The 17,933-nt window shown below is 43.0% G+C and overlaps 1 protein-coding gene across 1 annotated transcript in view; it reads left to right on the forward strand.

Annotated features, from left to right (window-relative positions):
- Window positions 1–5,068: 5,068 nt before the first annotated feature.
- Kctd16 (potassium channel tetramerization domain containing 16) overlaps window positions 5,069–17,933 on the forward strand; it is a 262,468-nt gene continuing 249,603 nt past the window's right edge. Inside the window, exon 1 of the mRNA XM_038331778.1 lies at window positions 5,069–5,900. Within this exon, the coding sequence (XP_038187706.1) occupies window positions 5,069–5,900 (832 nt within the window). The remainder of the gene's footprint in view (window positions 5,901–17,933) is intronic.

Raw genomic sequence — 17,933 nt, forward strand, 5'->3', positions numbered from 1 at the left:
GTCCATTCCCTAGCATCAGTTAGGAACTCATTGTTCCTGCTTAGAGGATGGGAGAGAAATCTCTGCTAGCCATTTATGTGACAGATGACTGATAAGAACAATATATAAAGAACTCAAAGTCCATGACCACAAAAGAACAAGTAATCCAATCAACAAATGAGCAAACTGTCTGAACAGGCTTCTCAAGAGAAATGGCCAACAAATACACTAAAATCAAAATTATCGGTGGACAGTCCTTCTCATTCCAGTCAGATGGCTATTACAAAGGATAACTGTTGGCTGGGATGCGGAGAAAAAGGAACAGTTACATACTGCTGGTGGGAATGGGAATCATTTGGTCAGAACAGAAAACACGGAGGTTCCCATGGAACTAAAATAGAACTGCCGTTTGGTACAGCTGTACCACTCCTGGGCATCTACCAGATGGAACTTTATCCGCACTCAATAGAGACCCTACATATCCATTCTCATTGTCATGCTCTTCATAGTAGCCAGCTTATGGAGTCAGCCTTGGTGTCTATCAACAAATGAATGGATAAATAAAACTTTGGAATACACATATGCTTCACATATGCACACACACAGGTCACACTCGAGTTTTATGTAGCCATACAAATGAATAACTTGTTATTTCCTAGAAAATGCAGGGAACTAGACGCCATCATGTTAAGTGAAGTAAGGCAGATTTAGAAATCAATAACTCTATCACATTTTCTGCCATATGTGGAACCCAGAATAAAATTTAAAAACATTTTTTAAATTTAAATTTTTTTTTATTGAGCTCTACATTTTCTCTGCCTCCCTCCCTGCCTCTCCCCTCCCCTTCAACCCTCCTTCAAGGTCCCATTTCTAAAGATGATCTGAAGGTAGAAAGATTGTAAGGAAGCAATAGAGACACCTACAGACATGGGAAAGAAAAGAAGATGAAAGACAAAGAGGACGATTGGGAAGTGCAATGTGCACAGCAGAAACAGCTCTAAACCCATCAATAGGTACAATTAATTAATAATAGTTATCTTCAAATGAATGACTGGTCTGAAAATAATCTAACCAATGAAACAATGACAGATCCTACCCCAACCCTTTTTTTTTTTTTTTGAGACAGTATCTCACTGTCCTGGAACTCATTATGTAGACCAGGCTGGCCTTTAATTCACAAGAGATATATCTACTTCTGCCTCCCAGGTGCTGAGATTAAAGGCATGCTTAATTAAACCACACCAGGCCAATACTCTCTTATTTGAGTGGAGAACATTTTTCTTTGTAATTGTAGAATCTTTTAGCTTTGCGATTTAAGTTAATATTAGAAGCTCTTTAAAGTGACTTGTCATTAAAATGTATAATAATCTTAAAATTCTTGTTTTCTTATCAGCTCTCCTCCCTACCCCTCATCTAGAATACATAATGAAGAGAATATTTTAGGACCTTAGCTCTGAAGCAATGGTCAAAATGGGCTGTTACACTTTTAAACATTAAAACACAGGCTCAGAATGAAGATGAATCTTAGGGGTAGAGCTTTTGCTGTCCACATGAGGGGCCATTCCCACTGCCATGAGTGTGCATGTGAACACACACACACACACACACACACACACACACACTGGTTAGGTGTGGTGGTGCCTTTAACCTCAGCTCCTGGAAGAGGAAGGAGTATCGGGGTCAAAATTAACCTGTCTCAACATAATCAGTAGCAACAGAAGCCAAGCATTCACTTGCTTTCTTAGTCACCCAAAGCAATACTTAATTAGCAAAGCATCAGATCCCGTTTTTTCCCCTGAAATGGTGGAAAGGAAATGTTTATTTTCTCATTATGGTGAATAATGAATACAAAGTAAATTTAGTTTTCTATAAAAACTTAAAAATAGACAACATTTTTTTCTTTCTTTTTTCTTTTTTTATGGTTTATTTTTTTATATTTAAAATTTTCCATCTCCTCCCCTCCTCCTCCCCCTTCCCTCCCCTCTTCTTCCCCCTTCCCTCCCCTCCCCTCCACCCATACCTCCCCTCCCTCCCTCTCCAGGCCAAGGAGCCATCAGGGTTCCCTACTCTATGTTAAGACCAAGGTCCTCCCAACTCCCCCCAGGTCCAGGAAGGTGATCGACCAAGCTGAGAAGGCTCCCACAGAGCCCGTCCATGCAGAAGAATCAAAGCCCAGCGCCTTTGTCCTTGGCTTCTCAGTCAGCCCCCACTGTTGGCCACATTCAGAGAGACGGGTTTGGTCGCATGATCCATCAGTCCCATTCCAACTGGAGTTGGTGATCTCCCATTAGTTCTGTCCCACTGAATAGACAACATTTTTAACTCAGCTCAATTTTCTGATACCGACTTGCACTGATAATTCTGGACACTAGATGGCAATAGAAGCGCATCACATAACAAACTTTTCCTTAAACGATCCAGCTTTAAAATCGAGGCAATGGAGGCCAGAGAGAGCAGGTTAATGCATTAGTTAAAGCAGCAAAATCAAATATAATAAGGGGTTGGGAGTGAGCTAATATTCTGAGTGTGTTCAGTAACCAAGTGGTTATTGAGAGAAAGGTTTGTTAAGCGCGCGTGCGCGTGCACACACATACACACACACACACACACACACACACACACACACAAACTCAAACACAATTTAGTCTGCTGTTGAAAGATGATTTTCAAGCTAATTAACGGTGTAGAAGTTGTCGGTGAACACAGGAGTCTCCTCAATTGTGTTCAACTCATATGTTCACTTCTTTTTTGATTTTCAGCTTTTAAACTAGAGGTTGGTTGAGATGGATTGTGCCTCACCTGTATTATTCATTGATGAAAAAGTGCTTTCTTACAAGGGATGTGAGTCCAGGACTTTGGCATTTTAAGGGGGAAATGACGGACTTACTGTAAGCGGTTGGCTGGGCCATTATTGACTGGCAGGCTCAACTGGAAGCACTTCGTTAGTGTATTAGGTTGCCCTGGAAATGCCTTCTTGAAACTCTAATGATGCACTTAACGGAGTCCTCTGGGACAGGGGTAAAACCTCTCTTAGCAGGCGTGTCTTCCACAGGAGTACTCTTGGGATGGGTTGGGACAGGCAGGCGCATCCAAAGAGAGTCTCAGTAAGGAGAAAGCCTCAGAACAGGTTGCAGGTAGCAGTTTCTTACAGGTAAGTCAAAATCGGTGACTTACTGCTAAACTCCTAGCTTTTTATGAACATTTAAATAATCATTTTGAGAGAGCATCTTCAGTCCTGTGTGTGTGTGTGTGTGTGTGTGTGTGTGTGTTGGCCGAAGAAATGAAGGGGAAAGAATATCTGAATGAATATGACTGTAATCAAAGGCTTAAAAAGAATCTAAAACACTTGTAACTTGAACATTACTCTGATTAAAAGGAAAATGATTTAGAGGAAGACATGCGCCCTTCTGCAGAGTCATGCATTTGAAGAGCACGTCCGGAGGTTTTTCAGATGAGAATCATTGTCAGTGTGGAGGGTAATTAATGGGGGAGGGGGCGGAGGGTGGAGTTGGAAACAAGGAAGAAAGAGCCCAGAGGTGGCCGGTGCAAACTCCAGATCCCAGGCAGGACGGGGGCCGGTGCAGTGCAGCATCCCCGCCCTGCGCCAGCAGCCAGCATCTCCCGTCCAGTGCCCACCGCGGGCGCCACGTCCCCGTCAGCGCTGGCAACCTGTCACCGCCGAGGACGTGACTCCGAGCTGCCTCCGCTCTCTCCAAGCCCTATTCCTTTAAGATGATGTAATAGTCATTTCCCTGGATGGTTTCTTGCCTGCACTGCTCACACAACAGCATCCGAACTGCTCCTGGCACCGTGGGACCTTCCTGCTCCGGAGCCCGAGCCCAGCAGGCATCTCCCTGCCGACCCGGCTCCTTCTTGCTCGTGCCTGACAGGGATATGGGCGTCCCTTTGCCCTTGCCGGCAGGTGGGGTGGCTGCTGAGACCCTGGCCGGGCGCCTCTGTCTGTCTTTCTGCCTCCGGGCTCTTTGAACGCCTTTAAGTCCAGGTACCTCTTGTAACTCTCCCAGGTGTAAAGGATCTGTTTCTAAAGGTTTGGGTCTTGGTTTTCCTTTCTTTTTTTTTCCCTGCCGAAGCTTTGGTTGAATATTTTTTCTTTGCTTCACTTCATCGACTCAGCCTTCTCACGGCTCAACTTTTTCTTTTTTCCGATCCCTTTTAACTAGAGATTTTGGAGTGAATACATACACACATACAAATACACAAACGCACATCTACAAGCGCGTAAGTGCGGAATCGTTTATTTCCCGAGAGCACATCTCTCTGGCACTTTTCATTGATACCTCTGTCCTCTACCTGTTTGGGATTTGAGGAGAGATTCAGACCCAGTGTGGCTGTGGTTTCCGATTGCTCTGGAAAAGGTTATTTCTTCGCAAGAACTGAGTCTCCAGCACTCGCTAAGGTAAGCGCCGAGACTCACTGCTTTCTTGGTCCTGCTGAAAAAAAAAATCGGGTCTCTTTGGAAGTTGAAAATTGCATATGCCTTTGACATCAGATTTACAAACAGGCTCGATGTGAGCAGCAGCTGCTGAAGACAGTAGCATACGGCTAAACTTAAAGGCAGGGCAGGCTGAGGGAAGCGCTAACTCCGTTAAGGAGTGATTAAAGTCAATAGTTTCCGGCTGCTTATGTAAAAATATTCTCCTCCCTGCCGTTTTCCCTCCCTCTCTCCCCCTCGGCTCTCCCCAGAGGTCTCTCCTTTTCTGACTCATTCTGGGTCTGAGGAAATAATTTCTCTCTTTTCCCTCAGACAGACCTCTGAGTACCTGGGCACTTGGCCTTCTTGCCTCCCCTTCGTAATGGAAGAGCGAATGTAGCCAAGCTGACCATTACGTTCTGTGAAGTAGTAGCTCACTACCAGACACCTTTAAACTTTTTGTCCAGCATTGCTTCACCTGTGGACTCTCCTAAAATTTGCCTTGTTGGGGGAAATAAAGAACAAAACCGGGGTGAGAGGTGGTCGTTTTGAGCAACTTAGCACCTTTTCCCTCTCTTACAACTGGATGCAAAGCCTAAGGCTGTAACTGGCTTGGATTGCACCTTTAAGTCCGGGAAGCTGCAGAAGAAAGGGACAATGGCTCTGAGTGGGAACTGTAATCGTTACTATCCTCGGGATCAAGGGGCTGCTGTTCCCAACTCCTTCCCCGAAGTCATAGAGCTGAACGTTGGGGGCCAGGTTTACTTCACCCGCCATTCCACATTAATAAGCATCCCCCATTCCCTCTTATGGAAAATGTTTTCCCCAAAGAGAGACAACGCTAATGATCTAGCCAAGGATTCCAAGGGAAGGTTTTTCATCGACAGAGATGGCTTCCTGTTCCGTTATATTCTGGACTATCTCAGGGACAGGCAGGTCGTCCTGCCTGACCACTTTCCAGAAAGGGGAAGGTTGAAAAGAGAGGCCGAGTATTTCCAGCTACCCGACCTGGTCAAGCTCCTGGCCCCCGAGGACGTCAAGCAAAGCCCAGATGAGTTCTGCCACAGCGATTTTGAGGATGGCTCCCAAGGAAGCGACACAAGAATCTGCCCCCCCTCTTCACTGCTCCCTCATGACCGCAAGTGGGGTTTTATTACTGTGGGTTACAGGGGATCCTGTACCTTGGGCAGAGAGGGGCAAGCAGATGCCAAGTTTCGAAGAGTTCCCCGGATTTTGGTTTGCGGAAGGATTTCATTGGCAAAGGAAGTCTTTGGAGAAACTCTGAATGAAAGCAGAGACCCAGACCGAGCCCCGGAAAGATACACCTCCAGATTTTATCTCAAGTTCAAACACCTGGAAAGAGCTTTTGATATGTTGTCAGAGTGTGGATTCCACATGGTGGCCTGTAACTCCTCGGTGACAGCATCTTTTGTCAACCAGTATACAGAGGACAAGATCTGGTCGAGCTATACCGAATACGTCTTCTATCGTAAGTAGGAAGGTTTTTGTTTATTTTTGTGTATTTGACTTCTCATCACAGATGTATGTGGCCTCATGCTTTGCTAGACTCGGATGATACTGATTTGGGATTGTAGCTATGCTAAAACTATGGAGTCCTGAAGCCTACAGTTCAGTACTTATGCCTTATCAGATCCTGGAGGAATCTTTCTTGTTTTTCCAATGAGGTCACGGGATAGTCAGACTTCAAAAATTCAAAGGGGCCAATGATGCTGGAAGAGTTGTAAACAAGCATGTACGACTTTTCTTTTTTTCTAGATAGTGGTTTGTGACTGTCAGATTGCTGACAACAGCTTGGCCGTTGGTTCACAGGGTTTGGAGATTTTGCAGAGTCAGTGTGGATGAAGGACTACCGCCAGTCCTTTCAGCTAAACTCTTGGGGTCTGTTAAGCTGATTGCTGCAGGCTTCCTTTCATCAGTGACTTTCAGAAGGCAAATGGATGGTGTAAACAGAGTGATGTGGTCTTGGCTAGATGGCAGTGCAGACTGCTGAAAAGCCCCCATTTCCCCCAGGTCTGAAATGCACTTTTATGGGCTTTGCAAATCTGTTGTTTGGTTCTTTAACATTTTTCTACTGAGACTGGAGTTGTATTGCAGGCTTAATTAAGCTGAACTTTGTTTAAGATCCACCTAAAATGAACAAGGTCCCTGAGAATTGCCAATCACATGCAAACACCTCAGCTACTGGATTGAGCGAATTCCTGACATGAAACAAAAATAAGTATTATATGTGAGGTGATGTGATTGCCAGCGCCTTTCAAGTAGGGCTCTTTCCTTTCGTTTAAATGTAGACTTATGGTATGGACTGCTTGTTTTATAGAAAGGTATTGTGAAATACAAGCCATTGGTCTTTGCAGGAAGAACAGTCTATTGGCCTATACGGTGTGATGCTTGATCTAACTGCTGAGTTTCAACAGGATTTGGGCTTTGGTGTTGAGCTCATTCCATAAAGACTGTGTTCTCAGTGTTAACATTCTATTTCCTTCTGCTGATTTTAAAGCAACTTCAGAAGTCAGGATTAAGTTGTCTGCATTTATTTAAATATAAAGGGAAGACTGAGTTTCTTGGGCCAGGCTTTGCCTATAGTTGGGCTTCTCCATTTGGAGTTTGTGTAGGTAGAGAAGCCAATGGGATGTAATGTTTCTACAAACTGGGTCATCACATATCTACTCAGAAGTGAGGGTGTGTGGATTGCACGGACAAGATGGCCCATGAAGAAAAGTTAAATCAGTCCCCAAGAGCTTACTGATGTGTACGGAGTAGCAAACATTACTTGGTCCAGTGACCCTATTTGTGGTCTTTGGATCTTCATTTAGGCCAGAGCTTAATCAACAAATACTGCTTTCTTCTGTCTGGCAAAGTTCCAATGGATACAGAGATAAGATTCTAGATTTTTAAACCTTCTGTAAGGAGCTGACACTCTCTGTGATTCTCTAGAACATATGCCTTCTCCAAACTTTTGGGGGGAAATTTGCTTTGAAGATAGTTCAAATGCAGGTTTGTACGCTCGACTTTCAGTCATTTACCCTCCTAATGGATGCATTTGACATGTAGGCCGGGGGTGCTTCTGTGTTCATCAAGGGCTTGTCCGTCTGACACTATGCCCTCTTTAGAATGCTCTGGAAATATTCCAGTCTCCTGACCATATAATTGCTGCTTCCTTTGCTGAGCTGTTGAGCGCCAGTTTGCTCTCCACGTCTCCATGGATAGGCTAGCACCCATGCACAGGGACTTCGTACTAGCAGCATTTATTTTGCAAATCCGAGACTTCCCTTTTGTACCCAGCATCCAGAGCTAGGTATTAACTCTTCCTCTGTCTTAGGACCAATAAAACTGACAGCTGGCTTTCTAGGGTGCATAACTGCTTCCGTGCAGCTGCTTAGCCATAATTATTTAATTAGAAGCTGCCAACTGTGCCTATATAAGCATTAATTCATCAAGCTGTTGTGCTCCGCTTAATGGGCCGAAACCATGGGAAGTGCTCTAGAGCCAGGAGCTGACTGCATGAAAAGATGCTTTTCTCGGGGGAACTAATTTTCTTCCTGAACTTAGTGGTAATAAATTCACACCACACACACACACACACTTACTCACACGCGCATGCACACACATGTGTACACCCCCCCACTCCTTAGATACAAGGAATTAACTCTAAGAAATCAAAGTTTTAATAACTCAGTAATTATGTAAAAGCCCTTTTCCTGGATCCAGATCACATTAGCAAATGAACACATGGAACAAATGCATTGCTCTATGTTTAACAGCCATGGGGTGTAAAGCTTGCCCCCCCCCCATTTCCCTGTTGGCCTATTTTTAACCCAAGTCTTGCAAGAGTAAAATCCCATCCATCAACAGATTACTTGGATGACATTCCTGCCTCCTTTAACCTTTCATGTGGGCCTAGACCTGATGGTCAGCATTAGTTAATCCTGAGTGTTCCATCAACATAGACAGTCACCTGGGATCTGCAAGTGATCTGCAGAGACAGAGGAGATGTAAGTTGTCTCACTCAGTCAGTAAAGGAAGAGTACCACAGCGACATAAAGAAGAGTCTGTGTTAGAGTCAACTCACAAAATAGTTTAGACATTTTCTGCCTTAATTTAAAACAATGAAAAGCTGTCTTCTTACCCCATCAACTAAGTCCCCTCTCCCTCTTCTTCAAGCCGTTCATAAAAGGCAGCACCATCGACAGTGGGCAGTGCTCCCTGGATCACCTTTAAATAAAGTGTCAGCTCAGTAATTTTGAGACCAGAGGCCCTAATCTAATAAAATCATAAGTGCACAGAAAGGAAGGGACACTGACTTTCTAAGACTTTCTCTAAGACAGGGTGGGGAGACTGTCACACGTGTTCTCTGAGCCTCAAGAGTAACTTCAGGTGAATGTTTGGAAGTATGATGTTTTGAAAACATTTGCTTCCGGTCAAGCAACATGACCACAAATAGAGAGTTTAGATCCTAAGCTAGTGTGTGAAACATCTGTATTCTCTGCGCTCTGTTAATTGTACAAATGCTTATCAGCTCACCATCTTTTGCACAAATGATTGCCCATGGGTGTGTTTCAACTTTTACTCTTTTCATTTCATTTCCTTACATTTAAAGGGGCACACCAAAGTCTCAAATATCTTGAATACATCATTCATACATGCGTATGCTGTTGACTAAGAAAAGACTTTGTCAAAAAGTAGATCATCCAACTATTTTCCACTTGGAATTCAATTAGGACCATGAACTCACCTTGATTACATGGCAGAGACTGGTGATAACTTCAGGTTTTACTCCTCATGGAGACACAGCATTGGCACATTCAAACGAACCAGAATGTTGCCCAAATCGTGAGGTAAAGAGGGCTTGTGTTCTCTGTCTCTTCTTCCTGTGACTTTCTTTCCTGTCTTTGCAACTTAGGTGTTTTCTTGTCTCCTGGTTGAAGCTCCTTCAGGTGTCAAGTTTTGTCTCCCCATGCTAGAACTAGGGTTTGTTGTCAAGAAACCTTCTGTACTGACATTATATATAGAATGAGCTGAAGTATTTTTCTCAGAAATACTTGAACATGAGAAAACTTTCCATAGTTGCGTATCAGGTGGCATTTTACCCTAAGACTCCAAGTTACTTAATTTTTATTTAAAAACAAATCACAATTTAGTTAAATCTAAGGCAATACCAGGTTAGCATAAATCCAATACCAGGCAGATATTGGAAGGCAAAATACAGAAAAGATGACATCATTCTCTCCTTATTCCTAAAAGCATTGTGTGTTGAGAAATGGACTGCAGATAATAGTTAAATAAGCATGTTAGTAATAAAGTTTTATACTGTTTTCACTTCTATCCCAAATAATATCTGTTACCTGACTTCCGTCTCTTGTGGGAGGTGATTAAAACAGGTTATTCCTGGGACATTGCTGAATGAATTTAGCAGCAAGAAAAAAATGTCATTTTGTGAGAAGAAAGGGAAGATTACAAGACTCTAACATTGCTTCAAAATGTCCTGAAAAGTTAAAAAATACATATATATTTGGAAAGAGAGGAGCAAGTAGCACCCACCGCCTAATGAGATTTAGATCCTAGCAGATAAACTAGAAAAGGAGAGAGCTGTGAGCGTACCAAAATACTCCTAACATGGAACACCTCCAGACATGTCCAAACACCAAACATGGAGAGGAATGCTGACTGCTCAGGTGCTTTTTTTTTTCTTTTTTTTTTTTTTTTTTTTTTTTTTTTGATTTTTCGAGACAGGGTTTCTTCTGTAGCTTTTGGAGACTGTCCCGGAACTAGCTCTTGTAGCCCAGGTTGGCCTCGAACTCACAGAGATCCGCCTGCCTCTGCCTCCCTAGTGCTGGGATTAAAGGCGTGTGCCACCACTGCCGGGCTTGCTCAGGTGCTTTGAACCCACATCCCCGAAAGCCATTTCCTGAAAACCAATAGACAAGCTCTGCTTCTTTAACCACAGATGCTTGCTTTCCTTCTTTAGTTCTCGCTCTAGCTTTTCTTAAATCTCATCATTCTTGGACGGTTTGTTACATTTTTAGTGTAGAACCATTTGAAGTGTAAACAAATGCAGATGCAGACCATGTGTGAGATGCTTCAGTCTAACAAACACCATCTCTTGATGAATGCAGCTGCTCGCAGGAGGTGGTCCTTCTTCATCTACGCTTTCATTTACCTTACCGTCAGTCTATTCTGCATCACTTTGGGGGTAAATCCAAGACATTGGTCTTGTGATTCATCTACAGGCACTATATCCAGTATTTGTATAAATCAACGAAATTTTTAAAAATATGCAATACAGTTATTACTCACAGAATCAATATCTTCACTATCAATTGTCTAGCCAGTGTTCAAATTTTACTGCCCTTTCCTCACATGATCTTAGCTGGTTTGTGTGAATCAGCGTCTGCACAAGGCACATCCATTATGTTTAGTTGATGTGGTTTCCTCATTATCTTTCATAGTTTAATTACACTGCATATAACTTCTGTGTAACAAACTGGCTAGGCACTGTGAACTTGTTAGATGTAGGTGTTTGGAATGGTCAGTTAAGTTTCAGTATTTCTGGCCAATCTTCTTCACTGTTTATGGCAAGTGCATTTTAATTTGTGGACTGGAAAGCTACATGTTAGGGAGGCAAAGTAAGGGCACCCTTTTATTGTTGGCTTTTACATTCATTATAAGAATAGATAGCAATGGGGGCTATTCTCTCCATTTCCAAGTCCATTGTTCTGAGAAAGTACACATTACAAGGGGTGACATGCCTTTCCTTCTAGTCATTCAGGAGACATCTAGTATTCCACGGTTGTTGTCATCATTGGACCAGGGTGCCTTTAGGACTGCAGTGAGCTTTCCAGGATATGAGCTGGGTCTTGCTCACTGTGAGTAGGAGTCCTCCAGGGTGGGAGAAGTCGCCTTCCACTCACTCTAATTTTGTCTTTGAGACTCCACAGATCCTTTAAGCTGTGGTGATGCTCCACTGAATTCACCATCTGTCTCCAAGTCTTTTCTTCTGTGTTTCTCAGTCTTGGTAAATGGTATCTTCAGTCTCTCAGTCCTTCAGGAATAATAACCCCAAATTGCATCCCAAGCCTTCATTCTCCCCAGCGAACCTCTCTAATTTACTGTATGCCCTCTTCCTCTCTTCTTCTCCTTCTCGTGAAAACCCTTCCCTGTCTTTCTGTAGTCGTAGATGCTACTCTTTCCTGTCCAGGTCATCAGCGTTGCCTTTCTAGACAACTGCAAGATACTTGATTTGTCCTCCCCACATGGTACCCACTTTGAATCTAGTGTCTGTGCTGCAGACATGGTGAGGTCTTGAACATGTTAGCTTGGCCATGCTACTTTTCCACCTTAAATTTCCATCAGCATGATGTGCTCTTGCAGCAAGTGAGTCTTTACTATACATTAGGACCTTGTGCTTTTGAAATGACCCCTGCTTACCTCTACTGTTCCATCTTACCCGTGTGTTTCAAAATCATTGGAATACATCTCATTAAGTTCCTGGATATTTTTAAAATAGCTGCCTTTTCATTTCATACCACTTGATGTTCCCTCTGCTTGGAATGTTGCCTCCACCTGTCCTACCCAGCGTCACATTTTTAGAGGCCTTTCCTGGTCCACTGTTGGATAAGACATGCCTTATACTTGCCTCCCGGACCCTCGTTTCTTCTACCATAACATCAATATGTTATTCTTGCCTATCTGCCTATCTCTCTGTATCTCAACTTTGTGAAAATAGAAATTATGTCTCTTGCGTTCACCATAATTCCTGGTACTAACACTCAGGTAGGTACTCTGTAAATCTATTTTTCAAAAAATGGAAAAGTGCCGACTGCAATGATCTGCCATGGTCGTAAGTGCCACTGGCTGGGAATACTGTTAGAAAAGCTCTTAAAGAAAATGCTGGCAGTTGGCAATGGTGTGATTAACACCATAATGACTAGTAAGGACTCTTCCTAATGTCCACTGAGTGCTCCTTTACACACAAAGTGGAAGTGTCACAGAAAGATGCTCCACTCTTAGCACCTGCTCATGATTCCAGCCCCAGGGAAATGAGAAGAACACTTACCAGCAGCAAAGTCTCCTGTGCTCCCATTAGTTAGTAGGAGAAAATCAAAGCTGGGTGTGGATGGCGTTTAAGGAAAAGCCCAGAGGGGAATCAGAATTCAGAAAAGTATGGAGAATTGATGAAGTACTCATTATAGGAATAGAAATTGACTGAATACGAAGTGTGCTGTGAGACCTGCTTTCTTTATTTTCTTTCTGCCCAAGTGTTCCATTTACTTCTGTGGATCCCATCAGTGATCATGTTCCTTAATGCCAGGGGCAGCCTAACACAGTGGGTCAGAGCCTGGCAGTTGGAGCAGAGGTGAACAGTGAGCTGTCTGTCCTCAAAACAGTGCTCAAGTTCAAGTCCCTGTTTGTTCCCTGTTAGTGGTGCTAACATTAGGAAATAGCCTTCTTTGCAAGCCTCAGTCTTCTTACCGGGAAAGTGGGGCTGGGAATGATAGTAGCGGATTGATAGGTTTATGAGGCTCAGATGACTGATGTATGAAGCCCAGGCGAGGATGCTGGGTACCGGTGTTCAGGATGTGAACATTCCAGTCCCCTGCTAATTCTGTCAGGGGATAGTCACAGGATTTCAGCTAAGCAACCTGTCTGCTTCTTTTCACTAGTTCTTTGTCTTGTTTATTGACCTAAGCATGTACAAATGAAAATTATGTGGAAGGATACTTGCTAGAAGGGAAATCTGACTATTGATTTTGATTGCATAACTATAAAGGCAACCTCCCCAAAGACTTCAAATTAAATGGCACTGTGTATCCTATGAATATGAAAGTTTCTGTGTATTAATTAAAAGCATATGTAAATAAGATTATGAAAATATTAAAGAAGAGATAGAGGAAAATCTAGCAAAGTTATATTTTCACATTCCATGCTGGAGACTGTTCACAGAGGCTCCCCCTCCCCCAACTTCGTCTCAACCTTTGACTTTCAGAGCGTAGGATAACAATGTGATAGGGTTGAAAATTAAGAATAGCTACAGAACTAAAATTCTCCCTTTATGAGTCTCAGCCTGGAGAGTGTCTTTGTGGTGACAGAAGAAATGGTTATTGAGTAGACCGATGACAATGGGATCATCTAAACTGTTCCAGAAGCAAAAGGAAGTCATTTTACACCATAGTACATGTAGCTCTGTGTTCTGACCTGACGGGGACATGAGCTGTTGATCCGTGTGTGCGGCCATGTGACCTATTGAGAAACCGCTCCATGTGAGACAATTCACTCTTTTCTATTTTTATTCAGCCCTATTCTGAGGCAGAAACTTATAATTATTTCCTTGCCCAATGCACAGCAACCTCTCATTCCAAGTGAACGGGATACAGTGTGGTTATGAACCAGCTGCCCTCAGGAAACTAGAAGGCGAGTCTAAGACTTTTGTACTTCTGCATATCGTGTCTTGGGAAACGGCATACTACCCAGTCAGCATTGATTGTCAGCTAAACAAAACTAGGGGAGCCAAGTTCAAAGAACAGTAACGATTATTTTAAAGGGACCTTGGAGGAACAGAGGAATTCTAGGGATCAGTATAATAGAATTGGTGTTCATGTATGCTAGGATGCTGCCGAGGCAGAGGGAAATATTTGAGGAGCTCTGAAAATATTCCAAAGAGGAAAAGTACCCACCTTATATATAAAGCACATTGAGTACAGGACGAACAGCATGGGTGGCTCTCTTAAAGACAGAACATGCAATTGTAGCTGTTGAAGCCATTTTCCTATAGGCATGTTCCCGCACATTTACACAGCAATGCGACAGAAAACATGACTCAGTTTTCACTTAGCTGATTTCTAGTCAACTAGTTGAAATCTTTTCTTCTTTAAACAGAAGGTATTTGTGTAGAGTTCAGCTTTGTCAGGCTGCAACAGAATTTGGGGGGCATTAATTACATTTTTTTCCAAGAAAAACATACCTTACAAATAAGGATTTTGCTTTTCTTTTCTGGATGGACATTCGTGTGACATAGGGATGTGGTGACTGACATTCTGTTGTGCTTTCAACAGCTTTAGACCTGCTTTTGGAGTTTAAAGCAATACATATTTACTGTGTTTGTTTGCAAAGATCTTACTGATTGCTATTTTGCAAGTATCTGCCTCATATAAAGTATCATTTCATAGGGATGTCTGTTTGAGATGGGTAGAAAATGTCAAATCTGTATGCAAAGTGTCTAGATTTGGATTCACAAACTCATCATGCCAATGACTTTCTAGTCCTTCTCCACAATCTGCTGGGGAGGTGATTGACAATCCGCATGAACTCCATTGATTGGAACCCACGGCACTTCAAACTTTCCTTCGTCTGTACCATCTGCATGCCCCCCCCCCCCCCAATGTAGTGAAGTGTTTTCTACAACATCTTGGCACCCTTTCATTAGAATGCTTTTCGTCATTAGGTCTCACCTCAGTTGCTTGCAGTGGCCTGCTCACTTCCTTCTGGCTACACGAGTACCTGATGACCACTGGGACCTGGCTCAGATATTTCTGATATTCTGCTTGAATACTGGGAAGTTTCATGAAGAGAATCACATATTCATATAGAGTATTCTCTAGGGATTGTGGTTTATGGAGAGATTAGATTAGGAAAGAGGAAATTACAATTTTGTGTAATGGGGAAAGTCTAAACATACAGGAGGATAGGGAGGGCACGCCTTACCTGAACTTAGGGGTACCAAGATGTTGGACTAGCTCTAAAATTGATGCTTAGAGAAGAGAAAGTGCAGTTGTTGATGTTACATTACTAGCTGGCTGATGAAGTCATAAAGTCACATTCTAGAATGGCTTAGGAGAACTGTGACATTGTTAACAATCCTGTCACTTTTTTTTGTTTTTTTTCATGGTTTATTTTTTTATGTTTAAAAATTTCCATCTCCTCCCCTCCTCCTCCCCCTTCCCTATCCTCCTCCTCCCCCTTCCCTCCCCTCCTTCTCCCCCTTCCCTCCCCTCCCCTCCACCCATTCCTCCCCTCCCTCCCTCTCAAGGCCAAGGAGCCATCAGGGTTCCCTACTCTATGTCAATCCTGTCATTTTTAACTGGATTTTACCACTGTTAGCTGTATAACGACTACACCTATGCCCGGAACCAATGCCATCCTTTTCAACTCTTTAGTTCTATCTTCTGTTGCAACCATTGTTTGTAAAAGTGTATGTGCAACATCAGAATTCAAATGCTATCCCATGTGACTAGCCATTGGACTAGCTAGTAGCCCCACATTTCCATTATAAATTTTGTTGGTTGATATAATAGACTCACAGAGAGAATAGAGGGTGACGCCATTAGAGAGGAACTTGTCCATGATTGAACAGAAGCCAAGCTGCTAACCACTGGGTCTTGTTGTGGACTAATAGCCACACGCTTCATGCCTCAAAGAAAGAACAAAATCAACCAATGTGTAGCTCATTTCTCCAGCTCCCCGTGCATGGCCCCCATTCCCTTCCCCTCTACCAGCATTTCTCCATTTGCGTTGCTCCCCACCCTAGGCTTTCCTCAGTTCTTAGATCTGGCCAGTTTCCCTGGTGCTTCAAGATTGTGCAGCTGTCTCTCCTCTTCTCCAAACACTCTCTTCTGCCTTTCATCACTCTGAATCTTGCTCCCCATTTGGTTTTAGGCTTTAGGAGGGTTTTCTTAGAAAGGCCTCCTGTTGTACCATAGCTGAAGCAGTCAGGGTCTTCCCAGCAGCTAGCTGTATAACATTTGCATAAAATTCCTGTTACCATGATGGTGTTGCTTATAGGTGTGATTATTTGTCTGATTAGCTCTCTCTCTCTCCTGAAAACATTGTCAAGACAGCCGTTTTATTTGTTCCTCTCTTCTGTATCCCCAGCACCTAGTGCTATGCTTTGTGTATAACAGCCTTTACATGCCATCATGTAAAATTATAATAGAAACTCTTTTCATATAAAGGCCATTGATGGTCACACACACACACACACACACACACACACACACACACACACACACCACAGACACCACAGATAAAAATCTCACTAGTATAATACAAACAAATGAGGAAAAGGAAAGGGAAGGGGAGGGAAGGGAAGAGAAGAAGGGAAAAGAGAAGAAGGGAAGGGAAGGGAAGGGAAGGGAAGGGAAGGGAAGGGAAGGGAAGGGAAGGGAAGGGAAGGAAACCTAAACCCCTAGAGAAAGGACTTGAGATGTGACCAGAATTGGGAATAGTTACTTTGAAAGGTTACTTATCCTCTCCAAACTTCATATCCCCTAAATGTTTGGCATAAGCAGTAAGCCCATTTAGTTGTCACATGAAAGAGTTAGTAGTACGTGCCATGTATTAAGTGACTTTGTTGCTTGATCAGTTGTTTGTCATTAAGGCAGATTTTATTATAGCTCGAGGTAAACATCCAGAAAATATATCAAGGACAGGCAGCTACAACCAAGGAGAGATTAAATCTGTTATTTCTGAAAGTGAAGGAAGTATTTACACGTCAATGTTCAGAAATAGGCGAACAGGCTTTGATAGGAGCATAACACGGTATAATTACAGCATGCGTAATTATATAAGCTCGAGTAGCATACAGGCGAAATGTACTGAGCCCTCTTTGTTTCTTCCATTTGTGTAATGATCGCGTACATATATAGAGTAGATGCTGGCCAAATGGATGAAAACGGGTCCCTTATCAAAGCCTCTAGGTTTGCATAATGGTGGGAACCTGTCTGTCACATTTCGGGGAGGTGCTGGTTGATTTCTGTCAACTTGACAGGAGTTAGGGTCACCTGGAAGTGGAAGCCTCCGCTGTAAAATTCTGTCACATTGGCCTTAGGCAAGACTCTGGGGCGTCTTCTTCATTGATGATTGATGTCAAAGGGTTCAGACTACAGGAGGTGGTGCCGCCCCTTGGTAAGTGGACCAACCACACGCTCCTTCACGGCCTCTGCTTTAGTTCCTACCTCTAGGTTTCGGCCTTGAGTTCTTACCTTAGCTTCCTTTCCCGGTGAACTACAGCCTGTAAGCCACAGACACTCCTTTTCCTCATGCTGGTTTTCATCAGGACTTTATTATAACAACAACAACAACAACAACAAAAAAAACAAAACAAAAAAAAAACAAAAACAAAAAAACGAACTAGGACAGCAGGGAACCAACTGGATTCACAAAATCAGAGCATCCTGCCTGGGTGGCGGGGATGTCATAATTTTATGACTCAGTTTCCTCTGAGTCATCAGACTTTAAATGAAGTCCTGGGTAAAAGCCAACATCCACAGTCTTTTTAGTGGTGCTGTTTTGATTGAATGGAGAAGTGAGCACAAGTTGTCACTCCAACTCCTGCTTACTTCCTTTTTCTCCCTTGGGGAAATTCCAGGAAACCTAGAAACCACAGTATTTGGTTTGAAGAAACATAACCCTGATACTCTAAACAAACGATGGATTTTCCTCCTTTGGAAAATTTTGATTTTGCATTTCTATTAGGTTCATCTTCATTTAATTTTCATTTGACCTAGGT

Source organism: Arvicola amphibius, chromosome 5 (assembly GCF_903992535.2).
Source record: "Arvicola amphibius chromosome 5, mArvAmp1.2, whole genome shotgun sequence".
Taxonomy (NCBI): Eukaryota; Metazoa; Chordata; class Mammalia; order Rodentia; family Cricetidae; genus Arvicola; species Arvicola amphibius.